Source organism: Prunus mume, linkage group LG2, assembly GCF_029339155.1.
Source record: "Prunus mume cultivar Tortuosa linkage group LG2, ASM2933915v1, whole genome shotgun sequence".
Taxonomy (NCBI): domain Eukaryota; kingdom Viridiplantae; phylum Streptophyta; class Magnoliopsida; order Rosales; family Rosaceae; genus Prunus; species Prunus mume.
The window spans coordinates 43,415,392-43,440,343 of NC_142699.1; the positions used below are offsets into that span (position 1 = coordinate 43,415,392).

At 37.5% G+C, this 24,952-nt stretch overlaps 3 protein-coding genes across 5 annotated transcripts; 1 reads left to right on the forward strand and 2 right to left on the reverse strand.

Moving 5' to 3' along the window:
* Positions 1-11,239: 11,239 nt before the first annotated feature.
* LOC148920454 (uncharacterized) lies at positions 11,240-12,655 on the reverse strand. The gene is made up of 2 exons (XM_089047027.1): positions 12,162-12,655; positions 11,240-12,069 (listed from the first exon to the last, which is right to left on the reverse strand). The coding sequence occupies exons 1-2, from the start codon at positions 12,638-12,640 to the stop codon at positions 11,469-11,471; spliced, it is 1,080 nt and encodes a 359-aa protein (XP_088903153.1). The 5' UTR covers positions 12,641-12,655; the 3' UTR covers positions 11,240-11,468.
* LOC107880321 (uncharacterized) lies at positions 12,634-13,753 on the reverse strand. The gene has a single exon (XM_089047028.1). The coding sequence runs from the start codon at positions 13,705-13,707 to the stop codon at positions 12,649-12,651; it is 1,059 nt and encodes a 352-aa protein (XP_088903154.1). The 5' UTR covers positions 13,708-13,753; the 3' UTR covers positions 12,634-12,648.
* A 4,313-nt stretch (positions 13,754-18,066) lies between these two features.
* On the forward strand, positions 18,067-23,714 carry LOC103322478 (uncharacterized). Of its 3 annotated transcripts, XM_008224398.3 has the most exons (6): positions 18,067-20,901; positions 21,548-21,629; positions 22,072-22,327; positions 22,754-22,819; positions 22,998-23,127; positions 23,426-23,714. In XM_008224398.3, the coding sequence occupies exon 1, from the start codon at positions 18,575-18,577 to the stop codon at positions 20,819-20,821; it is 2,247 nt and encodes a 748-aa protein (XP_008222620.3). In that variant the 5' UTR covers positions 18,067-18,574; the 3' UTR covers positions 20,822-20,901; positions 21,548-21,629; positions 22,072-22,327; positions 22,754-22,819; positions 22,998-23,127; positions 23,426-23,714. The 3 variants fall into 3 exon arrangements, with proteins under 3 accessions (XP_008222620.3, XP_008222619.3, XP_016648021.2); XM_008224397.3 differs by having other exon boundaries at positions 22,998-23,714; XM_016792535.2 differs by lacking the exon at positions 22,072-22,327 and having other exon boundaries at positions 22,998-23,714.
* Positions 23,715-24,952: the final 1,238 nt, after the last annotated feature.

Consider the following 24,952-nt stretch of genomic DNA (forward strand, 5'->3'; position numbering starts at 1 on the left):
AACAGCCTTATGAATATATGCACAAACCAAAACAGATTCCAACCATAACAACCTTAGGAATATATGCACAAACCAAAATAGGTTCCAACCATAACATACATCAAATATTCAGGTTCCAAAACAGGTCCAACCATAATCGGTTCCAAACATAACAGACATCAAATATACAGGTTCCAACCATAACAGACATCAATAATCCCACAAACCAACAACCATGTCTGGACCATTAAAGTCTTCCACAACATTCAAGGATGAAAAAAAGGATCTTTGACAAAATGGCTCCTCTGTTGATCTTTCATCCTCCTCATACGTTGTTGTACTTGAGATAATTTGGCAGGTTCAGATGCTTGAGATAGCTGGGATTAAAAAGCATCAGCTGCTTGAGATGGTTGGGATTGAAAAGCATCAGTTGCTTGAGATGGTTGGGATTGATAAGCATCAGCTACTTGAGATGCCTGGGATTGAGAAGGCCCTTGGGAACTGCTTGCTTGTTTCCTTTGCCTTAACTGCATACTCTGTTGTCCGCTACTTTGGTCTCCACCATCTCTCCTTCTTACCTAAGACAAATAATAATTAGAAGTTTCCATGATATAAAATTTTGATGAGTGAAAACATAGTTGAAACTGTGGCACTTACTGCAAATTTGTCCTTGGCAACGTTCCTCTTCCTAGTAGGCTTTATGTTGGGATTTCTAGGTTCCTAATAACCAAAGTCATCAAGTCAGAAACCAAATCAAATACATTTAAATGTAAAGTAATAAGCCTATAATGACACATACCTTACAACTAATTCGATTATGCCCTTCTCCACCGCAATTGCTACACTTTAAAGGGAGGCCATACCTAGGAAGCTTATATGGATTAGCAGGTTGTTTAGGTTATTCAACAGCTTGTTTTCTTGTCTTCTTAGGCCTACCAGGCTGCTTGTGGTATTTCAGAGGGAGTAATGTAGGTAAATTAATCTTCATCCACTGATCTTGACTAGTCATAGGCATAATCATTGGTTCATAGGCTCTCAAATAAGCCTCTTTCTTGTACACTGCATCACAAAAGTCCTCTGGATTCCCATGAAACCAACTTATTACAGCACAAGCATGCAAATATGGTATTCCATTCAAATCCCAAGCATGGCATGAACAAGAGTGGGCATTCAAATCAACAGCAAAGGTGCGGCCACTATGGTGCATTACTTCAAACTTATTCTGTCCAGTAGCCTTAGGAATGCACCACTGAGCTTTTCCTTTGTTTTTCTCTAATATCTTTCTAATTCTTGGCCCAACTTGTCCATGCCATTTCTCACATAAAACCCTTCTTCCCGCCATCAACAACATTATATACAACCGAATTCTTTCTAGCATAGTCAGAATAGGCTTGTCTCTGGCATCCATTATGCTACGGTTGAATGCCTCACATAGATTGTTCATAAGCATGTCACACTTGGAATCACTCTTGAAATATGCCCTACTCCAATGCCTAGGATCTTTCTCTACAAGCCAATCATGTGCAGGTTTAGACAACTGCAACATATTTCTCATCTCTGCATGAAACCATGGCACCGTTGTGGCCCTAGCAATTGCTTCCATTTGATGTTTCAAGGCAAGACCTCTATGTTCCAAATAGAAGTTTCCATATAGATGTTTCAAACAATGTCTATGCTCTGCATGAGGGAATAGAGCATCCACAACATCTATTAACCCTTTTTGTTTGTCAGTCATAAATACATAACCATGGCTATTCGTAATATTTAGATCACCACTCAATAATTCTAAAAACCACAGCCACGTTGAATTGCTCTCAATCTCTACATATGCATAGGCAAGTGGAAACATTCCGTTGTTTGCATCAACTCCCATTGCAGAAAGCACTTGCCCAGGGTGAGGCCCTTTAACATGACACCCATCCAAGCAAACCACAGGCCTACACCCATCTAAAAACCCTTTCTTGCAGGCTGCAAGATAGATGTAAATTCTTTGAAACTGTGGCCTATCACCTTCCATTTCAGATTTAATGATAACTGTACTTCCCACATTTCTGGTTCTTAACTCATGACAATAATCCCACAATACTTCATATTGTTTATGTAAGACCCTCTACAATGTCAACTGTCATGGCTCTTGCTCTGTACACAGTTGCTCTAGATGGTCTGTAACCATAGTCTTGGTGAACTTGCTCTACAAAAGAAGAAGCAGTCCAATTTGGATTGAGTCTTAACTGCCTGAATATCTTTCACCAACCAGCCAGCAGTAGCATGTATATTTTTAGTCCCCTTACTACAAACATGTGTAGGATTAAAGGTTTTCACTTACAGGTAAGTGCTACCACTAACACTTGAAGCACGGATAACAAAAGGACAACCCTCTTCACATACTACTCTTATTTTGTTTCGGTCATTATTCATAAAAATCAACTCCCTTCCACAATTAATGGAGTATATCCTCACAGCTTTTCTAAACAACTCAGCAGTTGCAAACCTTAAACCTATTTTGAAACCTGGGTTTGCCATATCAATTTCAGGTCTGAAATCTTCACCTTTTGGCATCCTATTCTTCTTCCTGCTTAGTTCACCCACTGCATCATCTTCACTTTGTGAACTATTTGGGCAGGTAAGTGTAGGTGACTCTTCTTCATTGTCTGACTCATCATTTTCCTCTGCATTAGGATCATTCTCAAAAATACTATGATCCACATAACCTTCAAACCACTTATCATCCTTCTTTAATAAGTCAATCTCTTCATCACTCTGTGCATAGTCACTGTCTTCAAAGTCTGGATCACTGCTATCATCATCCTCAGAACAAGAATATTCTTGATCACTGCTATCATTCCCCACTTGGCTCGAAGTCAAGCTCACTACCTTCAAGTACAAAACTATCACCCTGCTATTGCTTTTAGGTACCATGCTCATACAAGCTAAAAGTGTACTATCAAATATTATTTGAATCAATCTACTAGTTCCAAACTCTTCACCATAAAAACTCACATCATACCCATCGTCATATCCCAAATCTTTAGCCATTCCAAATAGCTCTAACATGGACATATAGTCAACCTCACAGTAATCAAAACAACTGACTTCACCACCCAAATAAGATCATTGACTGTCCTTTCTATTTTTAACTAGTTTACCTCCATGGAAAAACTTAAATGTGACAACCTCATCAGCATCTTTATCTGCGTAACAGGAACATTCACTTAACAAATGGAAAAACACACAAAGAGAAAACAAGGACCACACAAGGATAATACAAGGAACACCCAAGGACCACATAAGGTATATTGGGGCCAGACAGAGTAAAAAGTACATGAAAAAACAAAACAAAAAATCCAGCAACACACCAAACTATGAACATGCAAGGACCACACAATGATCACACCAGGACCAACACAGAGTCAAAAAGTATACAAAAAACAAAAACAAAATCCTAACAACAGTTCAATGCACATGCCAAAATCAAGAAAATCGAGTAAGAATGGGTCCACTTACATATGGGTTGAAAACCTCCAAATTCTCTAAGCATCACCATCTTCGCACTTTCTAGCCTTCAAGTCTAACGCCAAACAATGATTTCTTCTCCAAATTCTCCCAAAATCGAAGGAACCCTCAGATTTTGACAACCCTCTTCTCCAATGAACCCTAAACCCAATTACCCTCTTTGTTAGAAATTGAGAAACCCTTATTCGAAGAGGTTAAAGGTTAAAATGAAGTGGGGCCCAACGTTCATAACGGAACGTCAAAAAAACTGACGGAACGGGTAACTTGAGACGGTTATTTAAACGTTGGGGGGTACTTTGAGACGTTTGCAAACACATGTGGTAATCTGAGATAAGTTTGAAAGCACATGGGGCATGTACATAATTAAGCCATTTTTAAATGGTATAGGGTTTCTTTATAAGACTATGTCTAAGATTGGGTATATAATTAAATTTGTAAAAAAAAAAAAAATTAGTATTTACCAATACCCAAACTAGAGAGTATATTGGAATTCAAATTTTGTATAGAACTCTTAAAATAGTTTTTGTGTATTTTTAACTAAATTTTAATTAAAAAATAAGATGCAATTTGATGTCCCGTCTATATCTCTTCTCGAATTGTTTCACACACGTCATATAACTTAACAGAGAATTAACTTTGTTATTTTGAAATAAAAATAAAAAAACTTCCACATAAGGGAGTACAATCGATTTTTCTCCCTCGAACTTGTGATTTAAAAGGGAATATGCTCGCCATTATTGTAGTGCTCCTGCTGAAGCGACTCCACTCTCCATAGCAAAGCTTTACAAAATCCAACCTCAGCTGATGACTCACTTAAGGACGGCGTTAGGCGAAGATATTTCCTATGTCTTAATGGAAAAGGGTCTTCCTTCTCATCATAGCGAGCCTCATCTTCAAGAAAGATCGCAGTGCTTGGGATGATTTTAGGCGCGGCGTATTCCCTTTGGCTATATAATCGTTTGGTTTCTGGAAATTTAAAATCTGATTTCCTCCATAAATTCGTGTATCTGGGCCTCTCAACCGCTTGCAAACTAAATTTTTGATTTGGATATCATATAGTTGAGAAGCTTTGATTCAAAGGCAGCAGAAAACCCCTTGTTTTCTCTTTTGATTTCTCATTCGCCATTTGGAATTGACGAGAAGAAATAATAAAATCCCTCTTTGAATTCGCTCTGTGTCACGGCGACTCATTTTCCCTGATTCGGGTTTGGATGAATTAGCCCATGTCTAGCTCGATCAAATAAGGGTTTCTCTCTATTCTTTCCCAGGTAAGCAGATTCTTCAACTCAAATTCCCAAAGTTCCAGTCTTTATTTCGTCACTTTTCAATATTTATAAAACCAGTGATGTTATCAAGAACTTGCCATTGCTTCGTTATCAGGATGTTTAAATTTGATTTTATACAGAATTGCAACTTAGATTTGGGATTAGTATCGCGATAAATGCATCTCCTTCACCAAAGACGGAGACTTCTACTCCAAAAAATCCCAAGTTTGGGATTAGGACCCTTGGGTTAGAGAAAGCCCTAAGTAATAGTAGCAACTTAGATTTCCATTCTTCTACTTCTTTGGCCTACTTTGCGGGAACCATGCTCTCTGGCGACTCGGTTTTCACCTGTGATGTCTTTCTCAGATTAATGCGGTGAGTATTTTTTTTTTTTTTGGGAAGAAACGAGATTTATTAAGTAGAAGAACCTGGAGGTGGATAAGGCAAACACAACCGAAAAACAACAACAACCAAACAAGAAAAAAAACAACATCAATCCCTCCCGACTAACAAAACCAACAAAACCACCAAAACAACACACCCCCCAGCCCTCAAATAACCACAGCTGCCATATCCCTCATAATAGTGGACAGAGAATAGTCTTTAAAATCTTCTGTGAAGCCCACAAAGCTGCCCAAGACTTAACTCACTCCTACAGATCACTCACTCCCACTCCTTATAGTCTTCAAAATTCTCCTATTACGCTCCATCCAAATGTTCCGAAAATGAGTGGACTAGACAGCCCATAAGGTTGAGGCGCGCTTCCGAACTTCACACCACAAAATCAGAACAAAGGAAATCAGCTCACCCTTTCGGAATCACCCAAATAGTCCCAACCTCCCTCCACAAAAGCCCCCAAAGACTTAAGGAGAAAGGGCAATGCAAGAAAGGATGGTCCACACTCTCCTCACAAAGCTTACATAACACACACCAATGAGGAGATAGATACCTAAAAGGTCTTTTCCTTTGAACAAGATCCGAAGTGTTAACTTTCCCAAGCGCCACCAACCAAACAAAGACTTTGACCTTAGGGGGAAACTTGGCCTTCCACACACGAGAGAAAGGAAGAAAGGTCACAACCTTCCCCTTGTTGCGCAAAAAGGACTGAAAGGACTTGCAAGTGAACAAACCCGACACCTCAAGATTCCACCTTCTCATATCTCTTTTAGAAGCACACAATCTGACACCATCCAGAATTTCCAGCAACTTAATCACCTCGACAGTCTCCCTATCATTCAGATTTCTCCTAAACCCAAAATCCCAATTATGAGGAAAAACCTGAGGATCAGCAAAATGGTTAATGCTCAAGGACTGCTTTGAAGACAACGCAAACAAGCGCGGAAAAGAATCCTTCAACAACCCTTCCCTCCCCCAATTATCCTCCCAAAACCTGACCCTATTCCCATTTCCCACCTCGAATCTGCAACACTGTAAAAAGGATTGGTAACTCGCCGAAATATCCTTCCAAGGGTTGAGAGAAGTAACCGATGTGGCTGGATTAGCGTCCCACCCATTAGAAGCTGACCCATACTTGCTTTTAACCACCATAGCCCATAGAGAATTAGGTTCCCTAGGAAGGCGCCATAACCACTTAGCCCGCAAAGCTTCGTTCTTTTCCTTCAAAGAACCCACACCAAGCCTCCTTCTTTCTTAGAAATGGTTACCCTATCCCATTTAACCAAATGATCCCTCTTTCCTTCCTCCACCCAAAAAAAGGATCTCATAAGCTTCTCCAGTTTATTGATAACACTGGCCGGCATTTTAAACAACGACATATAATAAGTAGGGATGCTACTCAACACAGCTTGAATCAATGTTAACCTTCCCCCTCTAGATAGAAACGCTCTTTTCCACTTTTGAAGTCTCCTGTGAACCTTCTCGAGCACCGGGTCCCAAAAACCAATAGCTCTAGGATTACCACCGAGAGGGAGACCCAAATACTTCATAGGCCATTCTCTCACAGCACACCCCCAACCACTAGCAAGACCATTGATGAAAGAAGGGCTATGTCCAATCTCCACAAGAGAACACTTGGATTTATTGATTTTCATGCCGGAAATAAGGCAGAAAAAATCCAATAACTCCAGCAAGTTAAACCAATACTCCTCTTTATCCCCAATAAGAAAAATAGTGTCATCATCGAATTGGAGGTGATAAACCTCCACGTTGTCCCTCCCAGTGAACATGTCGTGAATCAAATTAAGCTCCTGAGCCTTCTCCATAAGCCTACTCAAAACATCAATAACTAAAGTGAATAAGAAGAGGGATAACGGGTCCCCTTGTCTCACCCATCTAGTAGCCGAAAATTTGCCCCTTGGCCGGCCATTGATCATAACAGAGAAACTGACATAACTTAAACAGCCCCTGATCCAGCTCTTCCATCTTCCACCAAAACCCTTCCTTTCCAAAACCTCGTCAACCATTCTCCATTCTACACGATCATAAGCATGATCAAAATCAATCTTAAAAACCGAGCCCACCTTATTCCTTTTCACAGCTTCCTGAACCACCTCATTTGCGACTAAAACAGCGTCCAAAATCTGCCTATTTTTCACGAAGGCACCCTGAGAAGTTGAAATAGTTTCCTCCAGCACCTCTCTCAGACGCGAGGCAAGAACTTTAGACACCACCTTATATAAGCTCGTCACCAAACTTATTGGCCTAAAATCCCTAAGCTTAGCAGAATCTTTCTTTTTGGGGATCAGACATATTAAGGTTTCATTAGTAATAGCGTTGATAATTCCAGATTTATAGAAATCCTCCATAACCTTCATGAGATCTCCTTTGACAATATCCTAGCAAGATTGAAAGAAAAATAAAGTGAACCCATCCGCTCCAGGAGACTTATCTTTCCCACAATCGAAAACAGCATTACGAACCTCTAACTCTTCGAAAGGCCTCTCAACCCAAGCTGCCCTCACAAAGCTAATAGGGCACCGCTTTAGACCCTCCACTCCCCACCCACCCCACTTCGTTGCTACTATAAAGATTCTTGAAGAACTTGATAGCCTCCGACTCAATCTCGTTATCATTCTCACTAATAACACCATCCTCCTTCTCCAACCGCTCAATGTAGTTTCTTTTCCTAAAACCCGAGGCCATCATGTGAAAGAATTTGGTATTACCATCCCTATCCTTTGCCCACTTAACTTTGCCTCTCTGTCTCCACTTCACTTCTTCTTTGTAAATGATATCCCCCACCACGAATTGAAGATCCTTCCTTTCTTTCCTCAACTCATCATCCAAACCTTCCCGCCCCTCCTGCATATCAATGGCCTCCAATCTACCTTCAGCCTCCCTCTTAGCATTCTCCAAATTTCCGATTGCCTCCTTGCTCCAAAGCTTCAACTTAGTTTTTAGTAACTTGAGTCTAGTCATAAATTTGTAACCTTCCCAACCAAAATATGATCTTCCTTCCACCAATCATTAAATAATCTCTTGAAGTCCGGATGCTCCAACCAAGAGTTCTTGAACCAGAATGGCCCCGGACCCCACTTGAGCTTAGAAGTATCCAATTCGATAGGCGTTGATCTGAAAAATCCTAGGCAAAGCCTTGTGCTGAACCGAGGGAAACGAATGCTCCTAACCTTCCAGTAAATAAAAATCGGTCTAGCCTCCTACAAACAGCTCCCGCTCCGAGATTAGACCAGGTGAAAGAGGCATTAAGAAGACGAGGATCACGCAACCTGGTTTCTGAATAAAACCATTAAAATCGTGCATACTCAGCTTCTCTTCCACAATTAGATTTCTCGAATTAAACCTAACAACGCTTGAAGTTCCCTCCCGGACACCAATTGTCTCCGCATGCACCATAAAGGTCCGCCAACTCTTCCCAAAACTTCTTCATCCCTCTCGCTTTGGGACCATAAATACTGAAAGCCACCAATAATTCCCTACACTTTCCTCAACTTGGATAGAAACCAAAACACCCCACAATCAATTCACCACTGACATCTGCTCATGTATTCCAAAAACAACAATGCCTCTAAACTTCCCCATGAAGGGGAAAACCCACTGTCTAAATTTAGTCCCCCAAACTGAGGCGGCCAACTTACGATCAACCCCCATATTTTTAGATTCGAGCAGGAACAATATCCAGCTTGAGACGCCTCAACTCACTTTTCAGCGTCATCCTCTTAGACCTGCTTCCAAGCCCCTGACATTCCAACTTATGATCTTCATTAAACAAGTTCGGGATCCCCACGACCATTCCTTGCCTTAGCGATACCTCCAGATCAGACGTTCCCACCTCTTCCCACCATTCCCTTGGAAAAGATTTCTCTTGAGAGGAACCAAGGATAGGTTCAACTTGGATAACAAACCCCTCATTTTTGTCCCTCCAAATTTGTCGCTATTCCGTCGGACAGACTGTCGCATACTATATTTAAACTTTGGCTCCATTATGGATTTCGTCATCTTGGTACCAACTCCGACAGAATCCACCTCCTGCTCCATATTCGGTTCATCCAAGATGGTGGCTTGATCAGCGATAAAACTCTGCCAAAATGCCGGGTCCTTCTCAAAAACATCCATCCTTCCCTTTCGTCTTCGAAGACATGTCGATGCTATCCAAGATTCCGTCAGAGACTCCTCACCTTCGGAATGGACAGAATCTGGGCAAAAAGAATCACCCTCTCCGACACTAGAATTGAAAGACCGAGCCTTAGAAACTCCCCCAGATTCCACAGGTTCAATTCGAAGATAGGAATTGCCCTATTCCATTGTCGCCTCCCATCGATTTAAACACCAAATTTTAAGAAGAAAGCAGAGTCCCCTTTAGAATTAGAGTCGGCACAAATAGGTAGATCAACAATGCCCTTATTTTTTGGTTCAAGATTGCCAACTAAACCCGATTTAGCAGTCCCCTAAAAACTCATCTGCTACAGCTTGGGCCCAAAAGAGCATCCACCTCGCCCAAGACACGATTGGGCCAAGAAATTGGGTACCCAATAATACATCTTGATAACAATCCCAGCAAAAGTCGCCCAGTCAACAATTTTGGGTCCACAGAACAACCCGCCTCATTTGTTGCCCACTGGGCGACCATCATCCAAATTACATGACGTGCGACTCAACCCTAATATCTCCAAATTGACCCCGATCAAAACCATCAACTTCATCGTGGCTTCCAACCGGCAAAATCAGTCCCATCTCATTAATGCCCGCCTCCTACATCCCTCTGCCTCAGCCATCCCTTGCCCAGTGAAACACACTTGGTTCCCCTTGCCTCCAATTTCATTGCCTCGAGCCTTTAATGCGGTGAGTAGTTCACACCATAGAATTTGTAAGCGTTTTCCTATTTTTCTAAAACTTTCTTCATCATCATCATCATCATTATCTGCACTTCAAGCTATGGACTTTATTGATGAAACAACCAATACCAATGACTCTAGCTACCACGAATTACATCTCAGCATGCAAGGCCATGCCTCCTCTGGTAACTTTGCAAAAGCCCTGGACTTTTTGAACTCAATGAGAAATGTGCCAGGCAAACCCACTGTGTATGATTTCAATTCTTTGCTTTACTCTTACTTAAAGTCACAAAGTGTATTATTAGAATATGTGGTTCAGGTTTACCATGGAATGGAAAGATTCGGGCCCACCCCAAATTCTTCGACTTGCAAGTTTATTATCACAAAGTTAATGCTAGCGTGGTGGTTAAAGTGGCTACAGAATTCGGAGTTGAGAGGGGTTCGAACCTCTGTAGCGCCAACGTGAGTGGGTTTTAGCGAATTAATTTTTGAAAGTTTATATCGCGATCCTAAACCCTCAAGGTGTGGAAATTAAACAGAGGAAACAAGAATAGAAACAAAACAACGAAATCCTAGAAAACGGAAGATGAAAATCAAAGATAAAGGAAACAGCCAAAGAATTAAATTAGGAGAGAAAAAAAAAAAAAGAAAGAAAAGAACATTAAATGTAAACAGAAGGAAAATAAATGAAAGAAAACAAACACACCAGGAGGGGATCTTTGGACATTTCGGGATTCAAGGTCGGACTCGTGGTCGGGTTTGGGAAAAGGGCCACCAACTCGCCCAGTCCACATTTGTGTCAAAACCTCGCGACACCCATATAACTGTGTAGCAGCTTTCATGCGCTCATTTGAAAAATATTGAATCCACTTCGTCTAACCTTTGAGCCCAGAGCCAACCTAATCTGTTTCTTCTGTCCATTCCTCTTATTGCTTGCCTCTCGGATTGCAAATTAGAGAAGCATCTCTGAACATAAGTATCTTTGTGAAAAGCATCCTTGTGAAACATGATCTGATTCATGAAAAACAACTCAGAAAAGCATCTTTGATTTCTCTCAGTTTAAATCCATCCATCTCCGCCCTCTCCCTTTGTCATCTCTCTCAAGAACTCAGATTTGGGATTAGTATCACCAGTACCAGAAATGCATCTCCTTCGCCCGCACGGGAGACTTCTACTCCAGCCGAAAATCCCAAGTTTGGGATTAGGACCCTTGGGTTAGAGGAAGCACGGACACGGATACGGATACGGCGATACGATACGACACGACACGGGGATACGGCAAATCTCCAAAAACTAGGATACGATACGTCATGGATACGGCAATTAAAAATTTATATTAAAATATAATAATAACAATATATATAATTGAAAACATATTTTAATTAACATAAAAATTCAAATTCATCAACCAAATTCAAATTTAAACTCTAGAAAAATAAAAATAAACAAAACAAAACTTTCAATCAACTACAATATTTGTAATGTCTTCTCCGGTAAATAAAGCAACCTCCAATGATGGTTCATCTAGAGAAAGGTTAGCAATTTCAAGCATCCCAACACCTTCTTCACCCAAGTTATCAAATCCATCTCCTCCAATATCCCACATTTGAGTAACACCTTCTTTGTAGCTTGGGCTCTTCCTTGATAAAAGACGAAGATTATTATGCACAAATACCAAGTCTTCAGCTCTTTGGGGTGTTAACTTATTTCTTCTTAAAGAGTGAATGAAACTATATGTACTCCAATTTCTTTCACAACAGGAGGAGGAACAAGGTTGTCCAAGTAGCTTCAAAGCTATGGATTGGAGATTTGGTGTTGAAGATCCATGAACAATCCACCACACCATTGGTTCCATGTGAAACCTATCATTCATAGCATCAATAGCTCCAAAGTCATCTAAGCACATTGAAAAAGAGGCATACTCCACATTGATATCTCTTCTAGCCCGGTCATCTGAAAAGTATTTCTCAAGACATTTTTTTCTTTCCCTTGTAATCTCGGCATCTTGGTGTGGAGCAACACGACTAGGATCCTCTTGCAGCCATTCTGGACTATAAAACCTAAAAGTAAAGTGTGGTATTATTTTATAAAATTATCACAGTATAGAAAGTAGATTAAATACTTTAAAAGGAAATAAGCACATAATACTTACTTAGGATTTAAAGAATGTGCCAAACAATGGAGTGGTGTGCTACTCTTAGTCCATCGCTCCAGTATAATTTGATACACCACATCAAAAAAGTGGCTTTGTTCATGCAGTTGCTTGTGCTCTTTCCTATAGATAGCTGCCTTCACCTTTTCTATCATGGTATCCCACCACTCATAAACCAAATGAAGAGAAGGTTTATCTGTGTTAGCCATCCTAATCATCTCATATATAGAAGCTGTAAAGGAAAGGATATAATCAATCTCATCCCAAAAGTATTCGTCCAATATCTTTTCCTTCACTGCTCTTGCTTTGCCAACATCATCCTCTTTATATAAAGACCAGTTTGGACTAATCACCATTTGTTCTAGACCTTCCTTTACTTCCTTAAATCTTCTAATCATCACAAGTGTAGATGCAAACCTTGTTTCAGCAATGGAGAGCAGCTTCAATTTGCAGTCGTCCTTATACATAGTCAATCTCATATTATGGTTCACAATAAAAAATTTATGAACCCAACATCAGCAGCAATCTCTGAAATCCAACTACATTTATCATACCAATCGTCATTTTGTTTTGGTGAACATATGCTCTTCAAAGCAAGATTAAGAGTGTGAACCACACATGGTGTCCAAAAGATATTGGGATATCTAGCCTCAACAAGTAATCCAGCAGCTCTACAAACTGGCGCATTGTCAGTGATTACTTGAACCACATTTTGATAACCAATTTCCTTAATGGCATCGATAAGAAAGTTGGCAATACAATGTTTGTCCTTGTACTCTCCATCACAATTAATTCCCTTCAAGAACATAGGCCCGCTCTCACAAGTTGCCATAATGTTAATAAGTGGTCTTCTTTGTGAATCTGTCCACCCATCACTACACACACTTACACCTTTAGTGCTCCATGTACTCTTGATTGGTTGTAAACATCGCTCAACGTGCCTCTTCTCTTGTTGCAAAAGAGTAGTTCTTAGTGCATTGTAACTTGGTGGAACATATCCTGGAAGCGTAGAAGAACGAAAATAGGAGTTTCGATAATGTGGATTCCTTGCCAGGTGGAAGGATAATCCACCTGTATAAAACATCCTTGCAACTTCAGCATCACATTGTTCTCTAGCCTCATTTTGAAAAGCTCTATCAAGGGGCCCATTCATTCCCTTTCTCTTCTTTTGCTCAACATTAGACATAGAAGAACAAAGTAAAGAATCAGTATTAGGCAAAGACACTTGTCTTGGAGCTGCACTTTTCAACCGGTGTTCACATTCTCTCATAAGTTTTTTCATTTCTGCAAAAACTTCATCAGTAACCTTTTTGCAAGGTGCAATCCCGTTGCCCGACATTTTCAACAAATGAAACTTGACTCTAGAGTAGGAGCCTTTGTAAGTATTATGACAATAATTGCATTCAAACATAGTATTTCCTCCTCCTTTTCCTAACTTGTCAAGCCTTTTAACATACTTCCATAATGGCGCATGATCATCTATCTCGATTTCATTATTCTCAGCATGATTAACATTAGCACTTGCATTATTATCCGAATGACTCATGTTCCTGAATATAAAAAAAATTCAACATATTAAATATAATATTATTAAATTAACTAACCACAATTTTTCTTTTTTTATAACAATCAAATTGGTACAAAAGGAAATATAATAATATGTTGTGAAAAATAATAGTTTCCCTCTTTCCGTAAAGCCAAATACAAAATATTTATATTATAAATAACATATAAACAAATTGAAAAGCTTTGAAGGTATAATGAAATTGAAGAAAACAAAATAATAGGGAAATAAAAGGAAAATAAATAATAGGTAAGAAGGTGAGTTTGGTACGGTGAAGCACGTCAAAGACGCTGTCCTAAAGCCTTTGTAGCCTCCCTACGTGCAGGTACTTGACGGTCTACAAGACTCCAAGATACGACCCCTTGTACACAAACTCAAGATCCGCTATGAGCACGTTCATAGACAGATATAGGTATCCAAGTCACAGAACCATTGCCCAAAATAATAATAATATAAAGTAAAGAATATATGCAAAAGTAGAAAAGGAAAGAATTAGTTTGTGGTGGTGATTGTGGTATGTGATATTCTAACAGTGTATTGTGTTTTTTGTGTGTATCTTGTGTGAAGGAGGAGTGGCCTTTTATAGGCATCCAAAACCATGTAACCTTCACCAACCATAAAAGTTCACCAACCAAAAAATTAAGGCATTCACCAACCAGAAATAAAACCTGAATATTAAATATTTATAACCCCCACAATAAATAAAATAAAACAGCCAAAATAATTAAATAAATAAAATGGTTAAATTTTTAAAACCTTTTAAAATTCCAACAATCCCCCACAAGGTTTTCAAAATTTTACCATGACGAAAAACCAGTGAAAAATATATAATATATATGGGCAATATAATACTATGTAATAGGTGTAGGTGCCTTCCGGGCTTGAACCTACACTTAGTGATGATAGTCTCCATTTGAGGAACCTGAGTGTACACAGTATTGAACTCGGCCCCTTTGACCAAACTTCAACATATCCCACACATAGTATTAGTTGAGACTTGGATGCGGGGTAGCGCTTATTTATGGCCATGCGCTAATCTTGATTCTCATGAGAGTTACTAGAGAATAGCCCAATTCTCATAGTCGCGGCCTCACGACGTCTCTCACTTAGGTGAGTTCTCCAAGAGTACATGTGACCCAGTACCCTGCGGGAGTTTGCCCGCCTCGAAACTCATTCAGGGATAAATCCCTTCCTAACGTCACATAAAATAGCACTTTTGCCTTAGGGATGAGCAGAAGAATATCTCAAGGATATCTCCTCAGTTTTATGAGTGCTATATGAGTCACGCAGTATGGATTGTTTCTACCACATTGAACTTCCTTCATGGAATCTCCAATCACAGAAGTTGGGTTACCTCCCTAGGTGACTCCCTTATGGGCTTAAGCACATCCCCCTCGACATTTTGCATTAATAGCCTCCTCCACGAGGCATGCATATTAAGACTAGCCTTCACAAGGCATATATAATGTAGGTCATGTCTTTGTTCTCCATTTTTGCGCGCTTTAAACCTGCATGTTATTAAAATATTTCCTACACAATCTTGCACACAAATAATTAGTAGATTTCACCTCAGTATAATTGGAAATTAAATATGCATTGGTATACAGTTAAGTATAACGGAAATACATCATACATTAAATCTTTTGATCAAGAGTACCTCTCAAGTCCGTGAAACTTTGAGTACACCTGCTACCACTTATGAACAACAATATAACAATTAATTCATTAAATAAATTTATTTATAAGCACTGAGTATTTCAGGATACCCTTACTCCCTTTTGTGCACTCCAAATGGCTGAAATCATGATCACATATCCAAGTTGAAATTGTATCTTGTCGATTCTCAATATGAATCTATAAGACAATAAGAAGTCTCTACCAAAATTTTATGCCAAAATCATCATTAGTTGCAAATATTTTCGTATCAAATTGAAGATAAATTAGTCTCATAATAAACTTGCATAATGAAACAAATTTCATATAGACATAGTATGTTTGCCAATAAAATATAAAAAGTATTATGTCACTAAATGAATCTTTCCCATGAGAGCATAAAGAAATTAAAAACACACAAAAAATTATGGGAAAGAGAGAAGGAAAAGCCAACATAAATGAATCTAATATTTTCCAGCAAAATTGCTTAATGTTAGTAACAAATGAAATTACAGTATTAAAGTTCCCCTTTAAGAAAATTCAACTTCCACAAATTGGTCCACACGTTTTAAAATAAAATATTAATAATTATCAAAACGCAAATAACGTAAGCATTTGAGCGCTAATTAAAATAGAATAAATCTGAATAAAGGAGATATGAAAACTTATATAATAAATGTACAAAATAAATTCAGTTTTAAAGAGGTAATCAAAACCACTCAAAATTTGGAAAATTACATTCAACATAAAATAAGTATTGAGATTAAATTTTGTGTTTGAAATACCCACATAGTTAAGGAAAAACTCAACCCCCACAAATTAGGGAATTCTCAAAATATATGAAGACTGTACCAAAATTTATTTAATTTTAAAATTATAAGATATGTACTCATAGTTATCTTGATAGTCATTGTAAACATAACAGTGAAACCATCGAAAGCAATGACAGCCAGCAAAATAAAGAATAATTAAGCTCAATAAAAGTTGCAATAATATCACATAAACTCTCTGCACGTTTCGCAAAAATTGATATCTATAAATGAAAATAAAGAATCAATATAAAATTGAAAACACAGATAGGTCAGAACTAAAACTGACACAAAAAACTATAAAGATAATGTATAGAAACCCAACATTAAAAAAAATAATTGCAAACAATAAACTTTACGGCCAAGAATATATTATAATTGCTTCTCACGTTGATATGAAGGATTTCCAAAAGTAAAGCAGACCTTTTTGGCAATTGAGAACAATAAAACGATTTTAAAAAAACGATTATAAAGGACCATTATATAAAGGAAGATTGATGGCAACCAAAATGAACGAAGGCAAATGTTAAAAAGGCTCAACACAATAAAATCAAATATATATACGTGCTTTGAAATTTCAATGGTCATTAATTAGCTTTTGAATGCTATTAACATTATTAAGATTCTGAAATGTATTTTAAAAACAGACACACCACATAAAATAATAATACTTTGAACTATAATAATAATACCAAATAAATTAGTCTGTAGGTTTTTATTTTCAAACACTAGCAGTAATTTCCCAAACGTTAGCGACAAATTATAAACATATAAAAGTACCAACAATATTTAAAGCAGTTGAAATTGTATAGACAACATGAAAGCTTCAAACCGAATCTACCCAAAATAAATCGTAATTTTCATTTTGAAAATCCAATACGAATGCAAAAGCTTCAGTCAAAGAGTTAAAAGATATTAAAGCTAGCAATACGGGAAGAAAACAACTTTAACTTACAAAGGCTTTAGATTGTTGTGAAAAATAATAGTTTCCCTCTTTCCGTAAAGCCAAATACAAAATATTTATATTATAAATAACATATAAACAAATTGAAAAGCTTTGAAGGTATAATGAAATTGAAGAAAACAAAATAATAGGGAAATAAAAGGAAAATAAATAATAGGTAAGAAGGTGAGTTTGGTACGGTGAAGCACGCCAAAGACGCTGTCCTAAAGCCTTTGTAGCCTCCCTACGTGCAGTATCTGACGGTCTACAAGACTCCAAGATACGACCCTTGTACACAAACTCAAGATCCGCTATGAGCACGCTTCATGACAGATATAGGTATCAAGTCACGTAACCATTACCCAAAATAATAATAATATAAAGTAAAGAATATATGTAAAAGTAGAAAAGGAAAGAATTAGTTTGTGGTGGTGATTGTGGTATGTGATATTCTAACAGTGTATTGTGTGTTTTTGTGTATCTTGTGTGAAGGAGGAGTGGCATTTTATAGGCATCCAAAACCATGTAACCTTCACTAACCATAAAAGTTCACCAACCAAAAAATTAAGGCATTCACCAACCAGAAATAAAACCTGAATATTAAATATTTATAACTCCACAATAAATAAAATAAAACAGCCAAAATAATTAAATAAATAAAATGGTTAAATTTTTAAAACCTTTTAAAATTCCAACATAATATGAAATATAATAATGTGAACTTGCAAGTATATATATATATATATATATATGAAATATAATAATAATAAGTTGGCAAAAACAAAAATTTATAATAATAATAAATTAATTTGTACAAAAGGAGTGGGTCGGCTGTGTTGAGAAGTGGGTCACTTTAATAATAATACATTAATTTGTACAAAACGACATGTTGGGTTGGGTTCCAATCAAAACGACATCACTTTATTATTTGAACAACTCAAAATCAAACTATCAGAGAGAAGAGAACACTATCAGATCGAGAGAGAGAGAGGTGAACATACCAAACTGACGGATGAATTGAAGAACCAAGCTTCTTTTATTTGGGTGGTGAAGAAGATGAAGAAGATTTGATGAGGAAGAAGAAGAAGATGATGAATTGCTGGTACGGGTATGGTTTTCCTTCTTCTTTATTTATATAAAGAAGATGAAGATCTGTCTGTAGGAATTCAATTAGGAAAAGATCTTCAAAGTTCCTAAACAAAACAGGTATCCATGTTGTTCAAGATTTCCTAGTTCTGTCAAAATTCTAATTTTAATTTTTTTTCTGAAATTTTTTCCTAAATCGTATCCTCAAATTGGGATACCCGTATCTGTCATGTCAGATACGCGTATCCTTTTGTGATTGACTGTATCCGTTGACTCGGATACGTATCCCGTGCGTATCATCGCGTATCCGCTGCGTATCGTATCCGCTGCGTATCAGACACGGGATACGCTGGTCTCCATGCGTATCCGTGCTTCATTAGAGAAAGCCCTAAGTAACAGTAGCAACTTAGATTTCCATTCTTCTACTTCTTTGGCCTACTTTGCGGGAACCATGCTCTGTCTGCCGACTCGATTTTCACACCACAGAATTTGTAAGCGTTTTCCTATTTTTCTAAAACTTTCTTCATCATCATCATCATCATTATCTGCACTTCAAGCTATGGACTTTATTGATGAAACAACCAATACCAATGACTCTAGCTACCACGAATTACATCTCAGCATGCAAGGCCATGCCTCCTCTGGTAACTTTGCAAAAGCCCTGGACTTTTTGAACTCAATGAGAAATGTGCCAGGCAAACCCACTGTGTACGATTTCAATGCTTTGCTTTACTCTTACTTAAAGTCACAAAGTGTATTATTAGAATATGTGGTTCAGGTTTACCATGGAATGGAAAGATTCGGGCCCACCCCAAATTCTTCGACTTTCAATGTGCTTTTGAATGGTATGCTATCACTTGGACATCTAAAAGATGCTTTTGTGATTGCTGAAAAGATGGTTGGAGGTGGGTTCTTACCCTCGTTTACTTCTTTGTCGAAAATCTTGAAAAAGATGCTTCAAGTTGGGGATTTAGTTAACTCAGTTGGTGTTTTTAAGCTTATGTTGAAGTTGGAGTATTTTCCGACCGAACCCAGTTTGAGTTTGTTGATTTCTAAGCTCAGTAAAGCCAGGATGATCCAAGAGGTGTGGTTTGTATGCTGTGCTCTTATGAGTAAGGGTCATTTTTTTGGTGCTTATGTCTATAACCCTATACTTTGGGCTTTGTGTAAATCTGGTCAGAGTTATAATGCTTTGGAATTGTATTATTGGATGAAGAGGAAGGGCATTGTACATAATGCGTGCTCTTATACTGCTTTAATGTATGGGTTTGGTAGAGAAGGTTTGTGGAGAGATCTTCTTGGTTGTTTAAATGAAATGGAGAGTGATGGATGTAAGCCTAGTGTAATAACATATACTATAATTATTAAGTTTCTTTGTGGTGAAGGGAGGATTGCAGGGGCATTAGAATTTTTGGCTAAGATGGAAAGGGAAGGATGTGAACCAGATATGATCTCATACAATGTGATTCTTCATGAACTTTGTCTTCAAGATAGAGTGGACGAAGTCGTTCACTTACTTGATATGATTGAGAACAAAGGATTTTCTCCCAACTCATACACATATGCTGCTTTGGGCGGAGGCCTGTTAAAAACAGGTAAGATTGGAATTGCTTGTGAACTATTGCTTGGTGTGATTACAAGGGGCTGCTATGTGGATGTTGCTGTGTACAATATATACTTCCATTGTTTATGTCACGAGAATAGATCAAAAGAAGCACTATATTTATTGAAGAAAATGATGGAAGAAGGTTTAATGCCTAGTAATGTGTCATTTAACACAATTTTAAAGGGTTTCTGTAGAGAAAATAACATTTCCAAGGCTTTGAAGCTCTTGGACTGCTTTAAGTGGGATGAAAATGGGCCTGATGTGATTTCCTTTAATACGATTTTGTCTGTGGCATGCAAACAGAAAAAGCATTCCATGATCCAGAGGGTATTGAGTCGTCTGAAGAATGGAGGTGTTCAGCCTAATGCTGTTAGTTTGAATTGTTTGATTCAGTACTTTTGTAGGGTTGAAAAATTTTCAGACTGTTTGAAGCTCTTGGATTACATGACGTGCAATGGTTCTAGTCCCACTATTGTCACTTTTAATGTGCTGCTAGGCAGCCTTTGCAAGAATGGTTTAGTTGGAATTGCACAACAGGTTTTTAAGCATCTCAGAAACACTGGATTTTTCCCTGATACAACTTCTTATAATATTCTTATTCGCGCCTTCATAAGAGAGGGCAATAAAGTGATGGTTAATCAATTGGTTAATGACATGTACAGCCAAGGACTAAAACCAGATCTCTTTACCTATGGGACCTTAATTAGTGGCCTCTGCAAGGAAGGAAAGGCATCTGTTGCTCTTAAGCTGAGGGATGAAATGGTAGAGAATGGGATTGCCCCAAGTATTGTAATTTACAATACCCTATTGGAGGCAATGTTCCAGAGAGGTACTTACTCAGACATTTTCTCGTTATTGAAAATTCTGGTTCTAGAAGGCTGTCAACCTAATGAGGCAACTTTTGAGATCCTTAACCGACCAATATGCAAAAGTTGGATGAAGAGATCTGTTGAGGTTGCAAAATTTCTGGAGCTTGTGGATGAATGCAAAGCTAATTGATTTAGGGTCATTGACTCCATATAAAGCCTTTCTCTTAAGCAGTGAAGAATTATTCCAAAAAGATTAAAATCTCCAGTCAGGTATAGGATCCTTATCTCATATCAATTTAGCGGCTTAAGAACTTTTATCTTTATTTTATTTGTTTATTTGTTGTATTGATTTGAAGATAGAATAATTGTAAAAAGTTTTAATGCATCTAGTTCAAACTTTCCATTCTATCCCCTATTTGCTTTGTTTTTATGCTTGGTTTGTCCATAACATAGATCAGAAACCGTTTTTATTGCAAGTAAATCAAATGTATCTATAGTTTATTCCATCACCTTCAAGAGTAGATCAGAAACTGTTGTAAGGTCAATTTAAGTAGATAGTGTATTCCATTATCTTTAGTCATCACTTCAAGGTATTTCTCTGAGGTGAAAAATCCCTGAAATTTGTCAACAGTTTTTCTGGCATTCAGTGCAATTTTTTTCCTTGGCCATTCTGGGTGATAATGTCACTGGTTTTTTGCTGTTCTTTTTGAATCCATTCTATTTATTTGCTCATTCTAACTGGGTTATGCTGTTCAGTGAAATCATAACCTTGTTTGTTTTTTTTAAAAACAATTTTTATAATTTTTAAAGGAAATCATAATCTGATTGAAGCTTCATAAATAGATTATTCTGTGGTAGTTGTTTCTACTTGGTGGCCTTTAGATTCTAAAATGTTTATTTGGTTGTTTGCTTTCAGGCAGAAATTCAGCATAATCTTCAGAAACAAAGAGGCCATGGACTGCTATCTATACTTCTGCTGAAATTCAGTGGTGTACTAGGTAAAGCCCTTGTCATGCGTAGTTTTCTTGTGCTTTCCATACTTGGTTAGTTTTCTTCTTTTTGCTCAGTTGAGATGCTCTTGATTCTCTTGCCTTAGTAAATATCCCAGAAATTAACAGCAGTTCGTTTAAGTATATTTAACCATGACATATCAACTAAATCAACTTGTTTTCACTTGCTATGAATTTCAAGATTTGTTATTTCAATGTTTTTGGTTAGATTTACAATAATGACATTGATTTATGTCCCTGATAGTAAATGAATGATGCACTAGAGCCATTTCAAACTCTTTTGGATTGAATTAGATCAATACATTAAAAACAACAATAATTTGTCTTCACTTATTTGGGGTTCCGTGTTGTGTTACTTTCTTATACACAACTACAGTTTTTTCTGTATAACATGTCTAACATTGGTACTTGTTAATGTACCATTATTTAGATCACTGTTGAGAAAACAGTTCTGGAGCAAGCAATAGCCGATATGAGCTTCAGGGAAAATATGTGTTGCCTGGCACGTGACATTGCAACCCTGCTGGAAGGGAAAAGTGTGTCTTGTTGGAAAGGGCAATGGCTGGGTATCTGGGTAGTGTCATATCTTCTATGGGGAAGTTCCTAGAGCTGAGGTTGCTGAGATGCTTCCCCTAGCCAGACTTGTTTCTCGAAGTACAGATCCTGCTGTTCATTCAAGATCAAAGGTTGTATCCCATTTAAATAAGTTAGAAATAAGTATATCTAACAATTGTCTCGTTTCAGTCTAGCCAAAACATTAACGTTGTCCTTTTAATAGCATTTAAGTGTTATACCATTCTCCTTCCTTCCATTGTTGGAGAACACGAATGCCATTCATATAGCCTTATAAGTGGGAAAAAAATATGAAATGTCTCTTGTATTTTCTGTATACGTTACTCCAAATATAGGAGTGATGGTTCATGTGTTTTCAAATAACTAAAAGAAAACAGGAAAACAATTTCTTGTGGCTCGCATTGTTTTGACTCTATTGAAAGATGTATGCTTGTTATGCATTTTAATTTTCCGATTGTAGATTTTTTACTTATCAAAGTAATTCAAAAAAAGAAAAGAAAAAAACTTATTTGACATGTTTGTGTGAAATTTGCATGCAGGATCTCTTTATTCAAAGTTCACAGTCGGTGGGATTATATATTGAAAGCCTTAAAGAACTACTCGAGGTACTTTATTGATGAAACACCATAGGATCATTGTTATTTGAAGCTGTAGTAATGCATGTCACTAGGTGCACATGAAATTATCTGATGATGCCTTTATGTAAATTTCTTTTCTGCTTCCAGTAATGAGATAATCCGGGGACATTATGTACTTATGATTGTCGTCGATCCATTATTTCAGGTTATGCAGGACATTATACTCCGTTAAATGAAGTTATTCTAGAAGACATCTTCCAGGTTTAACTGATTTTAGAGGTAGTTAGCATGGCTGTTGTGATGCAAGTGGTGGTGTTGGCGATGGGGATACAATTGTATGTATCCTTCCAATCCTTGCCTGGGTTCAAATATCATCCAATATCTTTGTGTCTAGAGAATTCACTTATGAATATCAAAATTTCAAAGAGATGGATACTCATTTTTTGGGACACAAATAATAGTAGATCGAATGAGGTTTCTCTGAGATAATAGGCATAACTCTTGCTAGTCGAACTTAGGAAATGTATTAGTTAGAGGGGGAATACATAGCAGCCAGTGTTACCTTTGGTTCTTGGCATGTAGGCTTTGTCGTCTATTAATTGGTTTTATCATTATATCTCTTTTGTCAAGCAGAATTTGATTTTCATGGGGAGGTTTGGGAGTGCGGAACCTTCAAATCTCAGCGTGTTCTGGCAGTTGGTGCATACAGCAACGACGATGGTTTGCACTGGAAAATATGTTTATTCAGAAAGATAAATGCTACAATTCATGCAGATGGGACTTTTGTTAGGGTCTAAACGAATCTTCACTTTGTTGTAAGTTTTCTTATTTTTGGTTCATTATCTTTGTTTTGTTTGAGATCTTAAAATTAAAAAAAGGTTCCGTGGGCCTCCCTTTCCTTGGGAGACCTTTGAATTGCTCATTCCTAGCTACTATCTTGACCTTAAACCATTCATTAATAGAAGGATTCAAAGGGACACCAACTATATATCTTCATATACTGATTAGTACTTTTAATTTGATTTTAAATTTCCATAATCATTATCAAATTAATATAATTTGGTTTACATCAATTGCCAAAAAAAAAAAATTTCTGCAAAATATTTAGTTTTTCATTTTGTGTGGTAGTGAAATACGTCGTCATCATCTAAAGTATACGTGTGATACGTATATGTCCACATTTTGATCACCCTTCGAGTGTGTTTAGGTGAGGAGTTTTATCTCAAAAGTTCTCGGTACAATTAAGGAGAGTTGCTCTTAATATATTCAGTTTTAGACGGCCTCTACCATGCCCTACCAACAGATTTGTGCAGCATGACGCCGAATCAGTAAATTGTACTAAATTGTACTAAACTTGTTTTCCCCCTTCCCATTTCCTAACTTGGGCATCAAAAAAACCTAAAAAAAAACAAAATGTATGATTCATTTCTGCACACCTTGTAATTTGTAAATCAGAGCAGACTCGACTCTACAACGGACGTAACAAGTATCAGACACGAGTGAGAAAAGATCTCCGATTAACAGTGTCTGACTCGCCAAAATAACCATGGAAAACTAAGACCATCAGGGTTTGTATACATATACAGATTGGATGAAATGAATCATTTGATCAAATGAAAAGGAGAATAGATTGGAAAGCATGGAAACTAGCAAATTGCGGCTTTCCTTGATGCTGAATAAATTTTGATAAATTAACAATCCCATCAACTCAAGTTTCTTTATTTGTCATTCTTAAACACACTGATTTCAAAATTCCATCATCATACACACAATCAGGTCAAGCATGAGATGTAAGGACTGAGAATATAAGGATCATTGAGAAAATGTGAAATGAGTTTGCTTCATACAATTACAAGTTAATAGTTTCAAGGACCATTTACAATTACAAGAAGCTAACATCAAGGTTTCTGAAGTTCCATCTTGCAGCAATGGTTCCTCTACGGATCTTATAACCATACAAATCAAACTTAATCCTAAGTGCAACGTCAGTAAGAAATTTCCAAACCAAATACAACTAGCGTAAACCGTATGCCCCTATTTAGAAAGTTCATGTGCCATCATATTTGCTTCGCAGTCATGAAATTGATGTAGCAGTTGTTGGATATCTCCGATAATAGATTGCAGCATCTTAGAATCTCCTTCGACTTCTATTCTCTTGAG